The 18813-nt window shown below is 31.9% G+C and overlaps 1 protein-coding gene across 8 annotated transcripts in view; it reads left to right on the forward strand.

The window, feature by feature from the left end:
* The window catches only part of sws (patatin like phospholipase domain containing sws), a 102429-nt gene that overhangs the window by 60683 nt on the left and 22933 nt on the right, over positions 1-18813 (forward strand). For all 8 annotated transcript variants that reach the window (XR_013025540.1, XM_076491406.1, XM_076491401.1 and 5 more), the window contains exons 23-27: positions 4801-4983; positions 5838-5956; positions 6612-6768; positions 7786-7849; positions 15324-15446. Coding sequence is in view for 7 of the 8 variants with exons in the window: in XM_076491406.1 (XP_076347521.1) it covers positions 4801-4983; positions 5838-5956; positions 6612-6768; positions 7786-7849; positions 15324-15446 (646 nt within the window). In the remaining variant the exon portion in view is untranslated. The remainder of the gene's footprint in view (positions 1-4800; positions 4984-5837; positions 5957-6611; positions 6769-7785; positions 7850-15323; positions 15447-18813) is intronic.

An 18813-nucleotide genomic window follows, 5' to 3' on the forward strand; every position in this document is an offset into this window, starting at 1 on the left:
ATTTTTTTATTTAGTCTTAAAGAATGTTAAGCACGTCTTATTTTATTTTTGCATGCTGGCTATCCAACACGCAAAATAATTTTTGTTATAGTATTAAAAATACTTTTATGTGTCAGAAAATTTTCAAATTTTATATGCAAAATCTGTATAATTTTCAGATAATTTTATCAAACATTTCTTAAGAAAAAAAACTATATTTTATGTGCTATATTTATTAACAAATCTCTTTATGGGTTCAGTTGATTTGACCAAACTCATAACTGCCATGTAAAATTAGGAAATGAACATAAATTATGTTTTTTCTTTCCAGAATTACAAAACAAAAACATTAATGCTTAGACTAAATAACTTAAATATCATAATTATATATTTTTGCAAATTGGTTATTTTAACATTAATGTTTAGACTAAATAACTTAAATATCATAATTATATATTTATGCAAATTGATTATTTTAACATTAATGTTTAGAATAAATAACTTAAATATCATAATTATACATTTATGCAAATTGGTTATTTTAACATTAATGTTTAGACTAAATAACTTAAATATAATTATATATTTATGCAAATTGGTTATTTTAACATTAATGTGTTTAGACTAAATAACTTAAATATCATAATTATATATTTATGCAAATTGGTTAATTTTGTACATTGACCTTTCAGTCATGCCTGACTAACAATAGAAAAGTTATAATGAAGCAACACATGTACTTTTGATATCGTATTTGATTATCTCAAACTGACCTTAGGTTCGTAAAAGTGACCTACATAAGTATGTAGATTATTACTATTTACAAACAAGTTCTTAAACTTATTATTCTGAAAACACAGAATAGTAAATAAAGAAGAAAGCCAAACTCTTCCAGTTATGATCCCTGTACTTGATTAATGCTTGTCATACCTTGCTAATACTCAAGAAATTTTGCACATTGAGGATGTGAAACAAAATAATTTTTTTTTAGATTTTATATACACATTTCAATAACCAAAAAATCATAAATTATTTCACCAATACCATAGAATTTCATCATAATTTATCAAGTTTAATAACTAAGCTGTATTTATATTTACAAAATATATCAAATCTAGGATAGACTGAAGACTCAACTTACCAGCATGAAGGTGTATTTTGAAAGAAAGAGGGGATGCCATTATATTTTAAAATGGCTGAGAAAATTACTAAGGGGATATTCTGAGCTTTTCAGTGGTTATACACATATGTAGAAGCAAGTATATATATATATATATATATAATGCAGTGCTTCCAAAAATACAATGTTATGGGCAAGGTCGCTGTGTTTCACTATATTTGTGATATCTCATTGTTTAGAAAAGATACGAGGTTTTAATTATATATTGTAGCTTAACTAATTCTTACAAAACTATAAACTTTGTATTTGGACATCACAAACATCTAATTTGAACCAGTGCTGCATTCAACATATCACATGGCTCGTAAAAAAAAAATCAGTGTTAATGTGTGTGTGTTCTTAATATTTGCTCTTAAATTAAGAAATGTAAATAATGTATAATATAAACATATGAATTATAATCTACAGTTTGATACCAAACCTAAGGAGAAAAATTCATAAAGTAGTAGTTCATTAAGTTTTGAATGCAGGTCAACAGAGGTGATGACATGGCCTTTGATCCACGAACTGTAGCGATAGTGCTGACATTAAAAAAAAGGACTGTTTTAAAAACAAATGCAACAGTGAAAATAACAGATAAAATGTCAGGTTTTTTTAAAACAAAAACGTTTGATAAATATCTGGAGTTTATTGGGAGGTTATAGAAATATTGTTTGTGAAATAGGATATGGATAAAGGTATTTTAAAGTTACTCTGCATGTTGGATAGTTAACATTTGGAAAGAAAAAATTAAAGAGGAAATCCTTATTTAAAAAATCTTACCTCATGTACAAAGGTCTTGTAATATTTATTGATAATTTGACCTCATCTACAAAGGCCTTGTAATATTTACTGATAATCTTACCTCATGTAGAAAAGTCTTGTAATATTTACTGATAATCTGACCTCATGTACAAAGGTCTTGTGATATTTACTGATAATTTGACCTCATGTACAAAGGTCTTGTGATATTTACTGATAATTTGACCTCATGTACAAAGGCCTTGTGATATTTACTGATAATCTGACCTCATGTACAAAGGTCTTGTGATATTTACTGATAATCTGACCTCATGTACAAAGGTCTTGTGATATTTACTGATAATCTGACCTCATGTACAAAGGTCTTGTGATATTTACTGATAATCTGACCTCATGTACAAAGGTCTTGATATTTACTGATAATCTGACCTCATGTACAAAGGTCTTGATATTTACTGATAATCTGACCTCATGTACAAAGGTCTTGTGATATTTACTGATAATCTGACCTCATGTACAAAGGTCTTGTGATATTTACTGATAATCTGACCTCATGTACAAAGGTCTTGTGATATTTACTGATAATCTGACCTCATGTACAAAGGTCTTGTGATATTTACTGATAATCTGACCTCATGTACAAAGGTCTTGTGATATTTACTGATAATCTTACCTCATGTACAAAGGTCTTGTAATATTTACTGATAATCTGACCTCATGTACAAAGGTCTTGTAATATTTACTGATAATTTGACCTCATCTACAAAGGCCTTGTAATATTTACTGATAATCTTACCTCATGTACAAAGGTCTTGTAATATTTACTGATAATCTTACCTCATGTAGAAAAGTCTTGTAATATTTACTGATAATCTGACCTCATGTACATAGGTCTTGTGATATTTACTGATAATCTGACCTCATGTACAAAGGTCTTGTGATATTTACTGATAATCTTACCTCATGTAGAAAGGTCTTGTGATATTTACTGATAATCTTACCTCATGTAGAAAGGTCTTGTAATATTTACTGATAATTTGACCTCATGTAGAAAGGTCTTGTAATATTTACTGATAATCTTATCTCATGTAGAAAGGTCTTGTAATATTTACTGATAATTTGACCTCATCTACAAAGGCCTTGTAATATTTACTGATAATCTGACCTCATGTACAAAGGCCTTGTAATATTTACTGATAATCTGACCTCATGTACAAAGGTCTTGTGATATTTACTGATAATCTGACCTCATGTACAAAGGTCTTGTGATATTTACTGATAACCTGACCTCATGTACAAAGGTCTTGTGATATTTACTGATAATCTGACCTCATGTACAAAGGCCTTGTAATATTTACTGATAATCTTACCTCATGTAGAAAAGTCTTGTAATATTTACTGATAATTTGACCTCATCTACAAAGGTCTTGTAATATTTACTGATAATCTGACCTCATGTACAAAGGTCTTGTGATATTTACTGATAATCTGACCTCATGTGCAAAGGTCTTGTGATATTTACTGATAATCTGACCTCATCTACAAAGGCCTTGTAATATCTATTGATAAACTGCAAAGTTTGATGAAAATACACACAAGGCGTTAAATGATATACTATGAAAACTCTGACAATCACAAAATGGTTACGAGTTTTGCCCCCTGAGACCGAGCCCATTGTGAGACAGTACTTTTTAACGTTATCCGAGTTAAAACAAATATATAATAATATTTTAGGTTTATTTGAGTGAAAATGGACACATGATACCTTTTAGCTTTATCTGTGTTAAAACAGTTTTTTGAAAGGAAACCACAAAGTACATAATTTTCATTCACATAACTTGAAATCTCATATTACGTTGCCTTCAATTTTTAGAATTTTTAAAAAATGTTTAACCTTAAAAGCTGGAAAAAAAAAAAAAACAAGTCTGTTATTGAAGACAAATAGGAACATCAGTAATATACAGAAATAAATTTATGTAAATATTATGCTCCAGGTAAACAACGTGTGTGAAAACAAAATTCTTTAGTAGTTATTGACTACAAATCTTTAAAAAAAATTCCTGAAACCAAAACTAAATTTTGTTATCAGTTTCCTATGATTATCACATATTATATATATTTTTTAGAACAAGACATCGGTGTGGTCAGTTCATATCTTAAGTGATATAACCACACAAATTCTACCAGATTTAAAGCCACAATGGGCAGAAGAAACAACTCTAGTAATAATTACAGATTGTATCATAGCCTTAGTATAATGAGAGAAACATTATTTATCTGAACATTGTATGAAAATGTTTTATGTAAAACTTTTCAGTATATTTAAATACTGTTCACAAAAATCGTGACACAAGTTGTATACATTTTAAAGAAAAAAATCCATATTTTAATACTGCAACAAAATATGAAAACATCATTTCAAATTAACAAGTTGGTGAGTTGAATTGTAGAAATTATATAATAAAAACTAGTAAATACCAGTTGAAATGTTTTTCTAATTTGAAATATAATTCCAACGTAAAGACTTGAACCATAATATCTGTTGAACAATGTCATTGTAGATAATACTTGTTAGTAGGTTTTGTTCAGATTAGCGTAATGAGCTATATAGTCATTAACAAAAAGATAGGAAGGAAAGACAATAGTGTTACAAGATTAAGGACTATATAAACATTTTCTTTAAAAACAGATTGTTTTCGCTAAATGTCCTCGTGGAATTGTTTGGAATAGCAATTGTTTATAGCTTTTTAGGATTTTCTGATAGTGTATAGCACTTTATAACTATTTTCTCTGCATGAAATGGTATTACCAACTTCAACTCACATTACAATCAAGTTACCTTTTTATCCGCTCAGAAGGCAAAAAATATATGTCATTCTTTCAAACTTTTTTTTGTTCAGGTGGAACGTCAACTTGAAAACCTTGCTGTCAGAACCCAAAAGGAACTGATTCTGCTGCATCGGGAGGGAAATGACAAACCTCGGAATACAGTAGAATGGCTAAATATTAGATCATGGTGTTCATCTCATCATCACATTCAGTGTCCAAAACGAATGTTCACAAAGAAGTCTCGATCTCGTCTGGTGAGTGTGTTGTTGATTTTTTTTAACAGTATCCAAAGATTTTTGAGGAGTATTTATCACTTAAATTCGGTCATGCTCTTGATTGTTTTGTTTTTTTCCTGTTGACTTGGAAATAAATAATGCTAGAGCTAATGAAGCGTCTTAATTTCGAGCTATTTTGTTTTAACCCTCATTAATGTTCGTTTTACCTATACAGGGTGCATCCGAGCTGAATTTGTTTGTAGTTTTGATGACTCTAAACAAAAACTTGAGAAAAATATTTTTGTTAGTGCTGTATAACCTTTTCTCCAACACAGATCAGAATGCATAGCACTTTTTACATTTCATTAAACTGCAAAATGTATAAATAGTTTTTCACGTTTGAAAAAAGGCCACTCTTGCAAGTGACATGAAGATATGAAAGTTTACAACCTGAGTGCTTCAGAAAGGTGGACCTGTGTTTTTCAGGAGTGAAATGTATTAGTGAAATAAAGTTGGTTTTGTTGTACGTAAAGTGCGAGTGCTTTCGTAATTAATTACTCCAAAATAAACACAAATTGCTGTTAATACTAACAATTGTTTTTATAAATAGCTAATTTTTCAACAAGTTTAGTGACTTGTTCTACTGTTGTTTTTAAGTTTTATTTAGTAGTTAACCACTGTACTTGGAATTATTCTTATAGTTTGTGTTACTCCTATGAGAGTACTAAAATTTAGTATTAAAAATTTGGCACAGACATTTTCTGACAGGTAGTGAAAATATTAATGTGCTGATGTTAGAAGACCTTCTAAACCAAAACAATAAACATAACTATAATGTTAGCAGCCAGAGCACTGAAGGTGCTTTTTTATACTGTTATCATTTTCCTTTGTAGAAGGAGATGTATAACAAGTTATTTGAGAGTGCCCCAAACATCCATTCAGATTTTTCTCGACTCTCTCGTTTTTTGACCGGGACATCCATTGGGCTAGTTTTAGGAGGAGGTGGAGCTAGGTAAGAGTCATTACATAATTACCTCTTTATATTCTATATATTTACAGACAAATCTTTCATAAAAATACTTTGTTAAAAAAATTGATTTTTTGTGTACACAAGAAGACTTGTAAAAGTATTTCAAATGTTGTGAAGATATACATAATGTATTAAAAGTTATTGTGCAAAACTATAATGAGTACAAAATGGTTACAAGGTTGGTCAAATTGACTGACTTCATAGTGAGTTAGTTAAGATTTGTTTAAAAGAAAGGTTTTTCTACTTTTTTACCTTAGGAACCATTTAATTAGATTATTTCTTGATGGTGTTTTTTTATCCACTAGTGTTTTGTACAGTAATTTTAGCACTTTACACTCTGAAAACCTGTTAGATTTGCTAACTGTTTCAGTATGAAAAATCTGTATTTCCTAATTTGTTTTCAAACTTAATATTATCATTAATATTTAGTGTATCTTTGCTATTGTTCAGCACTGAAGGCTTATATATAATATAGAAAATTGGATTTCAATACCTGTACTGGGTATAACACAAACAGTCTATTGTGCAGCTTTGTACGGAATGACAAATAAATACAAAAATTCCTTTGGTTGTTAAGAGCTACTTAAGATTAATTTGATAACCATCTTTTATTTTTGTTCCTTGTTTTTTTTTCTAGAGGGTCGGCTCATGTAGGAATGATTAGAGCCATTCAGGAAGCTGGTATTCCTATCGACATGGTTGGTGGAGTTAGTATTGGTGCTTTTATGGGTGCCCTGTGGTGCCAGGAAAAGGATGTGACGACTTTTATCCAAAAAGCAAGAGAGTGGTCAATGGTAATAGGAGTTTTTAATTTGTTGTAATTTCTTAAGTGTTTCTAAGAATAGGTAATTTAAATAGGAGTAACTAGTTTTTTGCAAAATATTTTTTGTTTTCTTGTCATTTTGACAAACTCCAATGTTGCAAAACTTATCAAAGAAGCTATCAGTGAAGTACAAGTGTTTCGAGCACAGTCAAAGCTGTAACTGAAACATGTTGATGTAAAGTAACCTGTCTTAATTTTGTGCATCTCAATAATTATTAAAACTTATTTTGTTAATACTTGTTATCATAATTTTTTGGGGCAGAAACCACTTGAAAATAAGTACATATATTGTGAAATTTGTGTAATAATATACAATAGATAATGTTGGTTCTGTGTTTATATTGTACTTAATTTTTAACATTATATCTACAGGATAAAATCAATAGTTTCACAAATGTTTTGTTTTATTCTATTAATATGTTTATACTAATTCTAAAAAAAATTGCAAGAAATCTAATTAAATTACAAGACTAATTTACTTGTCAGAATTTTAGCTCAAAGTTATAGACAGTAATTCTGAGGTTAACTGTACTTCATCCATAAACTTTTGTTTCTTTGAAGTAATTCATTTTGAAAGCTGGTTTCACAGTTAAATTTAGTTTATGATTTAAATGTTTACTATTTTCTGTATATGTATAAATGCATCTAAGGATACCAGGTTTCTCCTTATCAAGACAGATTTAGCTCCAAGGTCAATATATGCTGTCCAAGCAAAGGAAATCATGTTGTGATATTTTTATTTGTCTTTTTCTAAATGTATATCTGTTATTTTTTATTAATTATTGATCATATTAAATATTGAAAACTAAGACTACATTGTATGCTTTTTGTGCACATAAAGTTTACAAGCGTTGAAAATTTGCACTAACAAGGCTTCTGTCACATCTCTTTATTAATTTTGTTTATTGCCAATGTGTACGTTTTCTTTGACAGACATCAAAATGTTTATTATTTTGAAAATTTAAGCTACTTTTTTCTTACATTACAGAAGATGACTTCATATTGGAGAACTGTGATTGACCTGACCTACCCTATGACTGCCATGTTCACAGGTAATCGTACATGTAGTATGCCTGTCTTGTTATCTTTGTTTTCCTGCATACAATAAATAAATGTTTCTATTTTAGTTATCTGGAATTACAGAAGTGTAAGTGCTACATTCTATAAATTAGTTTTTTGTTATTTTTTTTTTAATTTTGCGCAAAGCAACACAAGGGCTATCTGCGCTAGCCATCCCTAATTTTGCAGTGTAAGAAGGAAGGCAGCTAGTCATCACCACCCACTGCAAACTCTTGGGCTACTCTTTTACCAATGAATAGTGGGATTGACTGCCACATTATAATGCTCCTACGGCTGAAAGGGCAAACATGTTTGTTGCGACCGGGATTCAAACCCACGACCCTCAGATTACAAGTCACATGCCTTAACCCACCTGGCCATGCCGGGCCCATTCTATAATTGCATGTATACATACCAACAAATAGTTTATATTGTGCTCTTAATAAATTGTAAACAGAGTAATGCATGTTTCTTTATTATACTGAGTAGAATATTTGTGGGTTGAGGATTGTGTGTTGCTAAAAGCATCAGTATCTTTAAGTAGTTATTATCACAGTCTTATTCTCATCTCTCTTCCTTGAACTAGTTGCTAGAATACCATACTTGTATTTGAAGTTCAGTGGTTCGTGCCCTGTTACTGGTAAAACAAAGTTCATACTTACAACATGATACATGAGGTAACGTAACTCCTTGTTCAGTAACTCTCCTTCTGCACTTGTACTCAAATAACTTCATTCTTTTTCTTGGTATTGTCTGGAATTGTATTTTTTCTAGAATTATTAATTAGTTAGAATAGATTTTCAATAATTTACAAAACTTAAATTGTATACAAGTTTCACAGATTTGTGTTATAACTAAGGAAAAAAACTAAATTATAATTTTTTCATTTCCTTGCTTACCCATTATGAATATTCAAATGATGGTAACTTCTGCTTTACCTTGTGACAGTGATGATATTCTTAGCATGGTACCTGTGTACATCATGGATACTGATGTCTTCTTGTCTGCAGAGGATGTAACAGGCATTCTTAAATGTGTTGGGGTGATGACAATTTTGACAGGCAAAACAAAAGAAAAATCCTCATTGTTTTAATCACTGTTTTTTAAACATGATGTTTCAGGTATATTCTCTTCATCTGTTCCCTTTATCTTTTGATTTCTCTCATGCTTTATTCAAGATTGCTTTGTCTTCTTTTTCCTCCTCCTGACATTACAGTCCTTGCAGACTCACTTATCAAACACCTCCGTATCTATGGTAACATGGCTTGTCATCCTCATCTGTTTGTCCTATTTGTGTGTGTTTTTTTTTTTGTCCTGGCCAGTAGCCATTTTTGATTCCTAGTCTTTGGAATCTTTTTACCTGTTTATAGGGTGGACTCCCAAACTTTGATTTCCATTTCTAGTGCTCAGTTTTTGTGCCTTTGTCTCTTTCTTACCACTCTTCTGTGTTATATCTCATTATCTTGTGTTTGTGGTACTTAATCACTTACAGGAGTGTTTTTTTTTGGAGAGATTTGTTTTTGTTCTCTTCACCACAGTGACACATCTCTCTGCTACTGTTCTATCTCATTATACTTGGCTTTTGTGGTGTGGGGGTGGGATGCTCTTGTGGGTAATGTGAGCTACTCTCCATAATATTCATTGGACTCCATTCCTTTGCCCTGAGGTTTTTGATGTGTGTTCCTAATTTACCAAATACCTGGGTTGGGTCAATTTGGCATCAGTCTCATTGTTTACTATGGTTTGTTGTTATTTGCAACTTATCATTATGTTTCTGTTCTCAGGCTTGCTGCTTCCATGTTTTGTCTTCCCTTTCCAGCTTCCTAACCTTCTTTTACTTTCCATCTTCACATTTCTTGATGTCATTGTCATTTTGTCGACAAGACCGTATATGGCTCACTTTGCCAACATTTGCCTTCCCTTTCCAGCTTCCTGACCTTCTTTTATTTTGTCATTTTCTAACAGATGGATTCTTTATGTCTTCCCATTTGTCTGTTTTTTGTCTAACAGATGGATTCTTTATGTCTTCCCCCTGTTTTTCACTTATTTTCACCTCCTTTTCTTTTTCATCTGCTTTTCTTTTCCATCTGCTTTCGTCTCCCTTTGTTTCTCTTAACCTTTAGCATGGATGCTTGTATCTGTTGAGGGGACATCCCAGAGAAAGTTCTGTCTTTATGTTTTACCTTGTCTGGAATCTGAATATCCACACGTGTTTGCTGTGCAAGACGATGCATGAAGATGAGGATAGGATCTTGGTGGTTGAGGGTTCTAATCCCCACATACCACTTTGACCTTAGGTCCCCCTTACCTTTCAAGGTCAAACACTTGGTCCTTCAGAGTTAGGGTTAACCGAGTACCAGTATTGAACATTCTCAACAAGTGTTGTGGACTTTGTGTCTGGTGTTCACGGAACAATGACATTGCTGCTGAGCCTTTTACTTTCAGCTCTATAGGACTCCATGGTGGGTGGGATCAGAGGACACTGAACTTTTCAGTTTCTCATAACTGCTAAGATTTAAACAACCACTCTTGGAGGATTGTATTACTCAGTCACAAGCTGCAGTTGATACTGTACCTTGATTTCTCATTTTACACTCATTATATGAAAAGTCCGTTAGACAGAGGTCTCAATTTTTTTTGTTCAGAAGGGATTGAAAGGGTTCACTTGTTTTTCAAAATCTGTCTGAAAGTTAAGATCTGGAGACATTCTGGTTGAAACCTCAAAACCAGAACTTGAAGTTTAAGACTTGGGGATTTGTGTATTACTGTTACTCCCCATACTACACTTAATACATCCAAGGAAGTTATTGCTGAGAGTAATCTCCTTAACATCTCTGAGACAGAAATCCTCACCAGTCTCTCCAGTTGAGGAGTTTCAGCCATGCAATGTATTTCTACTCACAAAGAGGGAAGACTTAGGCTTACCCTTCTTCTCATTTTGACGTTCACTTTTCTGTGTCTTCTCTACATCTGTGAAGGCAAGTTACATATGTTGTAACATTTGGCCATATATCTCTAATCCCCTCTGGTGTTTCTAATACCAGTGGTTTGGTCACTTTAGGTCTTCTTGTTGTGACCCTTTGTGCTGCACCTGTTGTAGTGGTAAAGACCACAAGCCAAATTTATGTGATCAGGAGCATCACTGCATCAACTGTGATGGCTCCCATCTTTCCTCCTCCCATTCTTGTCCTAAGTGGATGGAGGAAAAAGAAGTACAATGCTTGAAGACTGTTAACAACATAATCTATCCTCAGGCACAGAAACTCTTGTCTTCCATGCTGTCAGAGATATAAGTTACCACTCTTCTTTCTACCATCTCAGTAAGTGTGCAGACTGACCTTTCCATGCTTCCTGAGGAGTTTTTTTTTGTCTTCAGAATTTGTTGCCCTTTATGAGGTACAGTCACTAGACTCGCCATCTTCTGACAGACTTCAGGCAAAATTCATGTAGGTCAACAGACTTCTGTATTCTAAAGAGAAGCAGCAAGGTTGCAAACCAAAAGGCTTTTTTTTGTCCTCATAACCTAGTAAATAACAATAACCACACAGATACAGCAGAACTGTCAAGGATTATGTTCCAACTTGGACAACATTAAGGTACTAATTGATTCATACCACCCAGTCTATCTCTCCTTACAGAAAACTTTCCTCTATCCTATTGATGCAATCACCCTTTGACAGTTTTTCCTCCCTAGGAAAGACAAGTTGTGTGATTGTTGAACCCATGGTGATGTGGCTTTGCTGGTTGCCCAGCACGTTCTCTCTACATCTGTGCCACTAGTTACTCCACTTGAGATTGTGGCAGTTTATCTCTCTTTGGGTGGCTCCATAACTATTTTGTTCTCTCTAACAGTCTTCAGAAGTGACTTACAATCAACTTGGACCATAATGTTCTTTGATCAGTTGTCATCTCCCATTCTCCTCTTAGGTGATTTTAATTACTCTTATCTTGGTGGTGGATCAGTCTTCTTGACCATAGAGGATTCTAATCACAGAGTGGTCTCTTCACCCCTAAGTCAATAATTGCATTTACTCAGTTGGGCCTGCCTCTCATTAACCCTTTTGCAACAGGTCAAGGGTCAAAGGCTATGTCATTGTAGTTGTTGACTTGCACTAAAAATTTGATTGAACTGCAATGTCATGAATTTACATCAATAAGTTTAGTATAAAATTGTAGATTATAATTCAAACTTTAATATTATGTGTGACTTTATTTCTTAATTTAAAAGTAAGTATTAAAAGAACACATTTAAATATTGGTTTTTATAAGTTATGTTGTATGTTGAATGCTGCATTGGGTAAAATTAGGTATTTGTGATGTCAAAACACTAAGTTTGTAGGTTCATGTGAGTTAGGAACTCAACTTACTAATACTGACAAGTTAGAATATAAAATAAAAGTCTCTTTTCTGTTTATTTTGCTGAAATATGGTTTATGTACTGAATCAAACACCATGACCCTGTTCACCTCTTTCCATTTTTGAAAACTGTCCCTTATGTATATATGTATTTCAATATATGACATTTGAATAACTAGTTAGAATGTTCCTATAGTGGTTTTTTTCAGACATTATAGTCTGTTAAAAGGCTATAACATTCTTTCAATCCAACATTTCAAGAGGATTGGTCGTCTTTAGCTGCTCAAAGTTTAATGTTTGTTTCTGTATCTGAATACAACTTAGTTGTTATGCTTGATAATGTATATTGGAATTATATACCATTGGTAAAGTAACTTATGATTTTTTTTCGGTTATTCAACTGCATGTGTGTGTGTGTGTAATAAAACCTGAAAGAAAATTTTTGTTTTGTATACTCCACTCCAGTTGCAAAATTTTAAAAGGCTTAGAAACCTATGTTTAGCAACATCCAAGTACAAAATTCATAAGTAGAAGAGATAATTGCTTTATTTCTGTTTATACTGTTCTATGTTTTAAGAAACATAAGTTTAAGAATTTGTTTGTAAATAGTTATAAATGCATACTGAGGTTTTGTCTTCTTCAGTGAGCTATGCTCTGTCAGAATAGATGATCTGCCATTTTTGTTTTGGCTTTCATATCCAGGCACAACTAGCTGAATTGGGACTGTCATTAGATAATATTACTGTCTCTACTGGCTAGCACATCCCACCATGGCTTCTTACTATCCACTCCCTTTGCCCTTTCTTTGAGTCATCTGAGGAAATTGGATACTTCTGATTGGAAGTATCATCTTCTGTTTGCTGAACATCTTTTGAACCATTCTTTTATTATCCTTTCTATGGATGGTTTGAAATCAGATGACTCTGAGCTCTGCCATGGTTTGTTGTGTCTCAATGGTTTTTCTCAGGATGCCCTGTATAATTTGTGTTCACTTCTGAGTTGTATACCATTTCTTTTGCCCTGGATGATGTAGAAGCTAATACAATACACTGATTGTACCATTTAGACTGAGTCTCTTGGTGCAATCAGTGTATTGTATAGGTTCTCTGTTGGCTCTGGAATATTGGTTTTCACTCTGTTCACATCAATAATGAAAAATGGTTGGGCTAATTTTTCTTCATCTTCCATTAATATCCAGTTTTTCAGGATATCTGGCCATATAAGTATTCACAGTTTCTAATATGTACATTTTAGTTGCTTTAACAGTAATAAATAAACGATTCTGCATTATAAGGAAGACATATAGTACGTACCTGGGTCTTTTTTGTGCTCTCGGCTATCATGAAAACTGATCTTTTGTTTATACTAATGGTGCTGTTTTACTAAAATTGTTTTTTTAATGAAATAATGTGCAAAAGAATGCAGGTTAGTATCATGCAAAAAAAAAATCATGTCATATAACTCACAGTTTTTCTAGCTATGACAAGAACAGTTAAAAATTTAACTGTGCTCTTTGATGTGTTTACTGTAGGAATAAAGTTTGAACTGGAAGTGAAGTAGACAACTCTTTGTATAGAAAATAATGTAATGTAACACGTTCAATAACTAAACAACACAGTACTAAACACCAGAGAGAACTATTAATTTCTGAAAGAGAGGATAGGTTTGGCAAGAGGGTTCTGATTGTCTGTTTCATGGTTCTCTAATTAGATAAGATTGAAGGCTATACAAATTATGCTTTGCCTGAGCAATGATGATATTATGATGAGTAATTTATGTTAAGTAGGGTGGTAAATAAATTGGAGAAGAGAAAATGTCACAATTCACCTGCTGGAGAAATTCGGGATTTGTTTCATATTGCCATATAAAACTAAGAATTTGAAACTTGTGTGTTATTAAAATATGGATTATTATCTACTTTGTTATGCTATACTTATTGGTATATCATGAAAAGAAAGTAGATTAATTAAATTTTGAATGTAGTTCACTAAAACATCATGATATGTGTAGAAAAGGATGCCTTTAGTAAGAAGGATTAATTTATCAGTGTAAAATTATGGATGGCCACTACAAGTGGTTCTTGTGCACATTTGTGCAAGTACCTGAAACAAACATCCTTATCCTTCATTATTTTACTCACATTTTTTATTATCGGTATAAGAGATTTAAATGTCAAACTGTTCATTATTGTTTATAATAATTAGCAGTTGTTATAAAGTGTTAAAGGTTTTATTGTAGCACTGTAGCATGTTACCAACAGGCTGTCAGTGCTGGTATTTAACTAGGTTTTGAAGTTGAGTATGCAGAGAACTTATAACTAGCCATAGTTTGAAGCATTTTTTTAAAAACATTATTTTCAGGTTGGATTGTTTTAAAGTTCAAATATCCAGTATAATAGAGTATATGTTAAAAATAAAATTCACTATTAACATTGGATCATTACATATTTTAGCAAACGTTTAGAGTATTCAAGGTGTTTTGTTGTGGGAAACCATGAGTAAGAAATTATTATTTTCAATAGTGTGAACTCTATGGAATTCTAAAGAGACAGAGGTCATTTCTGTATAATAAATTCCAAGCCTAAACATTTTTAAAAATTTGGAATTTTTGACTCGCTGTGAAATGTAACATGTTTGTACAGATGGAGAAACATTTCAGTTCTTGTAACATGATCAAAGTGTTACTAATGATGATGTTAGGAATGAGGACAAGAAAGATGCTAACGAGATGTAAAATACAACAACTAGATGTAAAATACAACAACTAGATGTAAAATACAACAACTAGGCATAAAGTACAACAACTAGGCATAAAGTACAACAAGTAGGTATAAAGTACAACAACTAGATGTAAAATACAACAAGTAGGCATAACGTACAACAACTAGGTATAAAGTACAACAAGTAGCTACAATAAGGAAATCCAGCAAGTTTCTAAAAAGCTGCTTATGTCAGATAATTCATAACTTAAAAAATACTGGAGTTATCATAGCAGGATGTATCTTTTTGGACGTTATGTTTCTGAAAGTACACCCAGCCTTATAAAGACTATTGTTAAACATTAGTATAGATGTTATTTACAACTTACTGTTTCACTACCCCTTTTATTCAGGGTCTCAGTTTAACCATGTTATACATGAAGTGTTTGGGGAGAGACAGATTGAAGACTTGTGGCTACCTTTCTTTACGGTCACAACAGACATAACAGAAAGTTGCATGCGTGTTCACACTCACGGTAAGTTTTTACAGTATTTCCTTCTCTTGCTGTGAACTCGGTAAATGTACATAACTGGTGAGAACAAAATATATTCAAAATTCCCTTTTCACCATAGTTATCAGTAAGTTCTACCATATGGCTAAATCATTTCTGTGTGAGATAACACTAAAATTATACTTCTTATGTTGTTGTTAAGATTTAAATAAGTTGTGCTTTGTTTTACATAAATTTTAGGGCAAGTTAGAAAGTATTGTGTTAATAACAGTATCATCTAACTTAATAGCAGCATTTGGAAGTTTATCTTCTTAGTGAACTAATTTATATAGTTAAAACTTTTTTAATGTTTTTCCTTAAATATTTTGTTGTTTATTGTATATTTCAGTTCAGTATGATTGTAGGAAGATTGATGCAACTATTTTTGTCTCTTAGTTAACCATCACTCATTACTTTTGATCCTAACAAGTTGTTGTTGATTTTTAAAGATTTTTTCATAATTTCAACGTATTAGTTAGCATATTAAGAATTTCATGATTTTATCGCTTGATGTTAAAAAAAAAGTGGAGAAATAGGTAATTGATTCATGGAGCATTTGTTAAAACCCAAAAGTTGTTAGTTTGAAATAACTCTGTTTTTGTTAACTTGAGAATCACATGTACACATTTACAATTAAATTTTTAATGGCAAAACGTAATCTCGTACTCCAGTTTCAATTTAATACTGTTATATCATTTTCTTCTTATATATCTAAAGTCAAGGATCGAGTGTTTCTTAGTGGTTAATGTGTGTGCCCAACTATGGATCTGAGGGTTCATGGCTCATCTACTCTATCCACACACACACAAACAAATTATTTACACCTTGAGGGTATTGCTGTGTATTATGTATAAGGATGATGGTCAATGCTCTTCATTAACTGTTGCATTTCATCTAGTCTATGAAGTCGAAATGAGATAGCACAAGTAACCCATCTGTAGTTTTGTGGGAGTATAAAAAACAGTCCATACCTAAACTCAAAAATATAATAAGGAAGTAAGCTTTTATTAAATTACTAAATTTATGAAAGATGAATTAAATATACACTCATGAGTTTCAGTTTTTGACTTAAAAGTTTGCAGTTTAAAATTACTACAGCTGCTCTTAGAATATTCTTACAGTAGTAACGTTGACTGATGATCTTGTGTTTATACTCTAAGTAAGAACAAATCAGTTATCTTTGGCATGATGTAGGTGGTGGTTATGTGTTTGTGTCTGTTGTGTAGTTCAAAATATACATAATGTAGGCAGCATGTTTGTTATGTGGTTTAAGATACACAAAATGTAGGTGGTAATTTTGTGTTTGTTGTGTAGTTTAAGATATATGAAATGTAGGTGGTAGTTTTGTTTTTGTTGTGTAGTTTCAGATATAAAATGTAGGTGGTAGTTTTGTGTTTGTCATGTTCTGTAGTTTGAGATATCAGTTGCAAGAGGAATAGTTTCTTCTGTTAATATGAAAATTATAGTTTTTTGTTGTTTTTTTAATATTACTATGGTTACTTCTATAAAATTTCTAGTTTATTTTTGATATACATTCAATTTTTTCCTTCTACTTTTCTTAGATTCTTGTTTTTATAGAACTTGTGGAATTTATAAGAGCTTGTCAGGTTTTTATAGTTTTGTAGTAATAGCTGTTTCATACAATAATGACCAGCAGTGTTATGCATTATTGACTGGTGGTTTTAGTGTTGAGTGTAAGTGAGGTATGCTTCATTAATGTTTTTGTTACTTTCTTCAGTAGTATTCGTTATAATGTTTAAAGTATCTAATTTTATTACTTTTTATATTTTATTATTATACTTCTATTATAGATGTGGTTTTGCATTGTTATCTTAATGTATGTATTTAGGACTAAATCTTCTTTAGTAGCTGAACCCTCATGAGATGTTAGTGGGGTTATGGTAAAAAATGTTGTTTACAGCGAGGGTACACAGTTGATGTAACATTGTAATCTATTCCTTATAAGTTGGAGTGTAAGAAAATTGTTTTATTAGTTGTACTGATTACCAGGTTAGTTGTAGTTTTGTTCTAAGTAACTAGCTTGCTCTGATTTGAAGGTTTTTGTTGCACCATTAGTAAATTTTTGGTATTGTGTGCTAGGTTTTATTTGTTTAGTAATCATGTTGTAAACTTGGTGGTTTGTTGATTAGCTGTATTCTTTTGACACCAAAGAATAAATATATTAAATATTTTGGTCTTTTTGTTACTTATGTAAGCGGTCTTTGATGACAAGAAACCCACTTGAAATAAAAATGTATCTTGGAACGGCTGGTGTGGATATTAACACATTTATTGATAAGGAAAGAACAACATTTCGACCTTCCTGGGACAGATTTAGGTTTAGAAAGAGTTAGAATGTGATCATTAACGGACACGTCTTTGGGATGAGAGTATAAACAGGTACTGGGTTGTAGGGGGCGTTGCAGGTGTGTGTTAGGTTATTAATTAGTATAGGTATAAAGGTACTCCTTTATATTGGTTTAATTTTGGTTTTAGTTGCTGTATAAGTAGGGCTTTGATTTTACGTTTGTTTATATTTGTTTCCATACTTAATATCTGGGTGTTTTCTATGTTATGTTGTGTTTATTTGATTTGCAGTGTTAAAAAACGTGTGAAGGTGTTTTTTTGTTGTTGTTTTTTGAATCTGGTTTCTATTTTTCTGCTTGTTTTTCCAACATAGAAGTCGTGGCAGTCGTTGCATTGTATTTTATAAATAATGTTGGTGTTGTATTTGTCAGTGTAGTTTAATAACCTAACATCCACCTGCAACGCCCCCTACAATCTCATACCTGTTTATACTCTCGTCCCTAAGATGTGGCCATCAACAGTCACATTCAAACTCTTTCTTAACCTGAAGATGACCTAGGAAGGTCGAAACGTTGTTCTCTCCTTATTAGTAAAAGTGTTAATACCCATACCGTCGGTTCTGAGGTACACTAATGTAAGCAGTATTAACTCTTTTGTGACCAAGTATTTTGCATTCCCAAGAACCACAGTAAATAGTGAAGAAAGGCCCTACAAATCAGACCATTAGATTCAATGTTCAAAACTCTTATTGGAGTACATTCATATGAACTTTGGGAACAGAAAGAGCAGGCATACAATGATAAGCAAGGGGTTTATGGTAATTTTGATGTTTTCATGGAAACTTGAGAATAAACTAAATTATTTTTTGACTAGTGTTGTTAAAGTTGGAGTGTTAATATTTTAATTGCATCTCAAGTACATATTCAGTTGTATATTATCGTATTTTTTGTTGTGTACGGGATTTCATACTAAAGAATTTTATGTTGACTTATGACTTATTTATGGTGCAGCAATTGTCTATATTAATGTCTTTAGTCATTGCCAT

Source organism: Tachypleus tridentatus, chromosome 2 (genome assembly GCF_004210375.1).
Source record: "Tachypleus tridentatus isolate NWPU-2018 chromosome 2, ASM421037v1, whole genome shotgun sequence".
Lineage (NCBI taxonomy): Eukaryota > Metazoa > Arthropoda > Merostomata > Xiphosura > Limulidae > Tachypleus > Tachypleus tridentatus.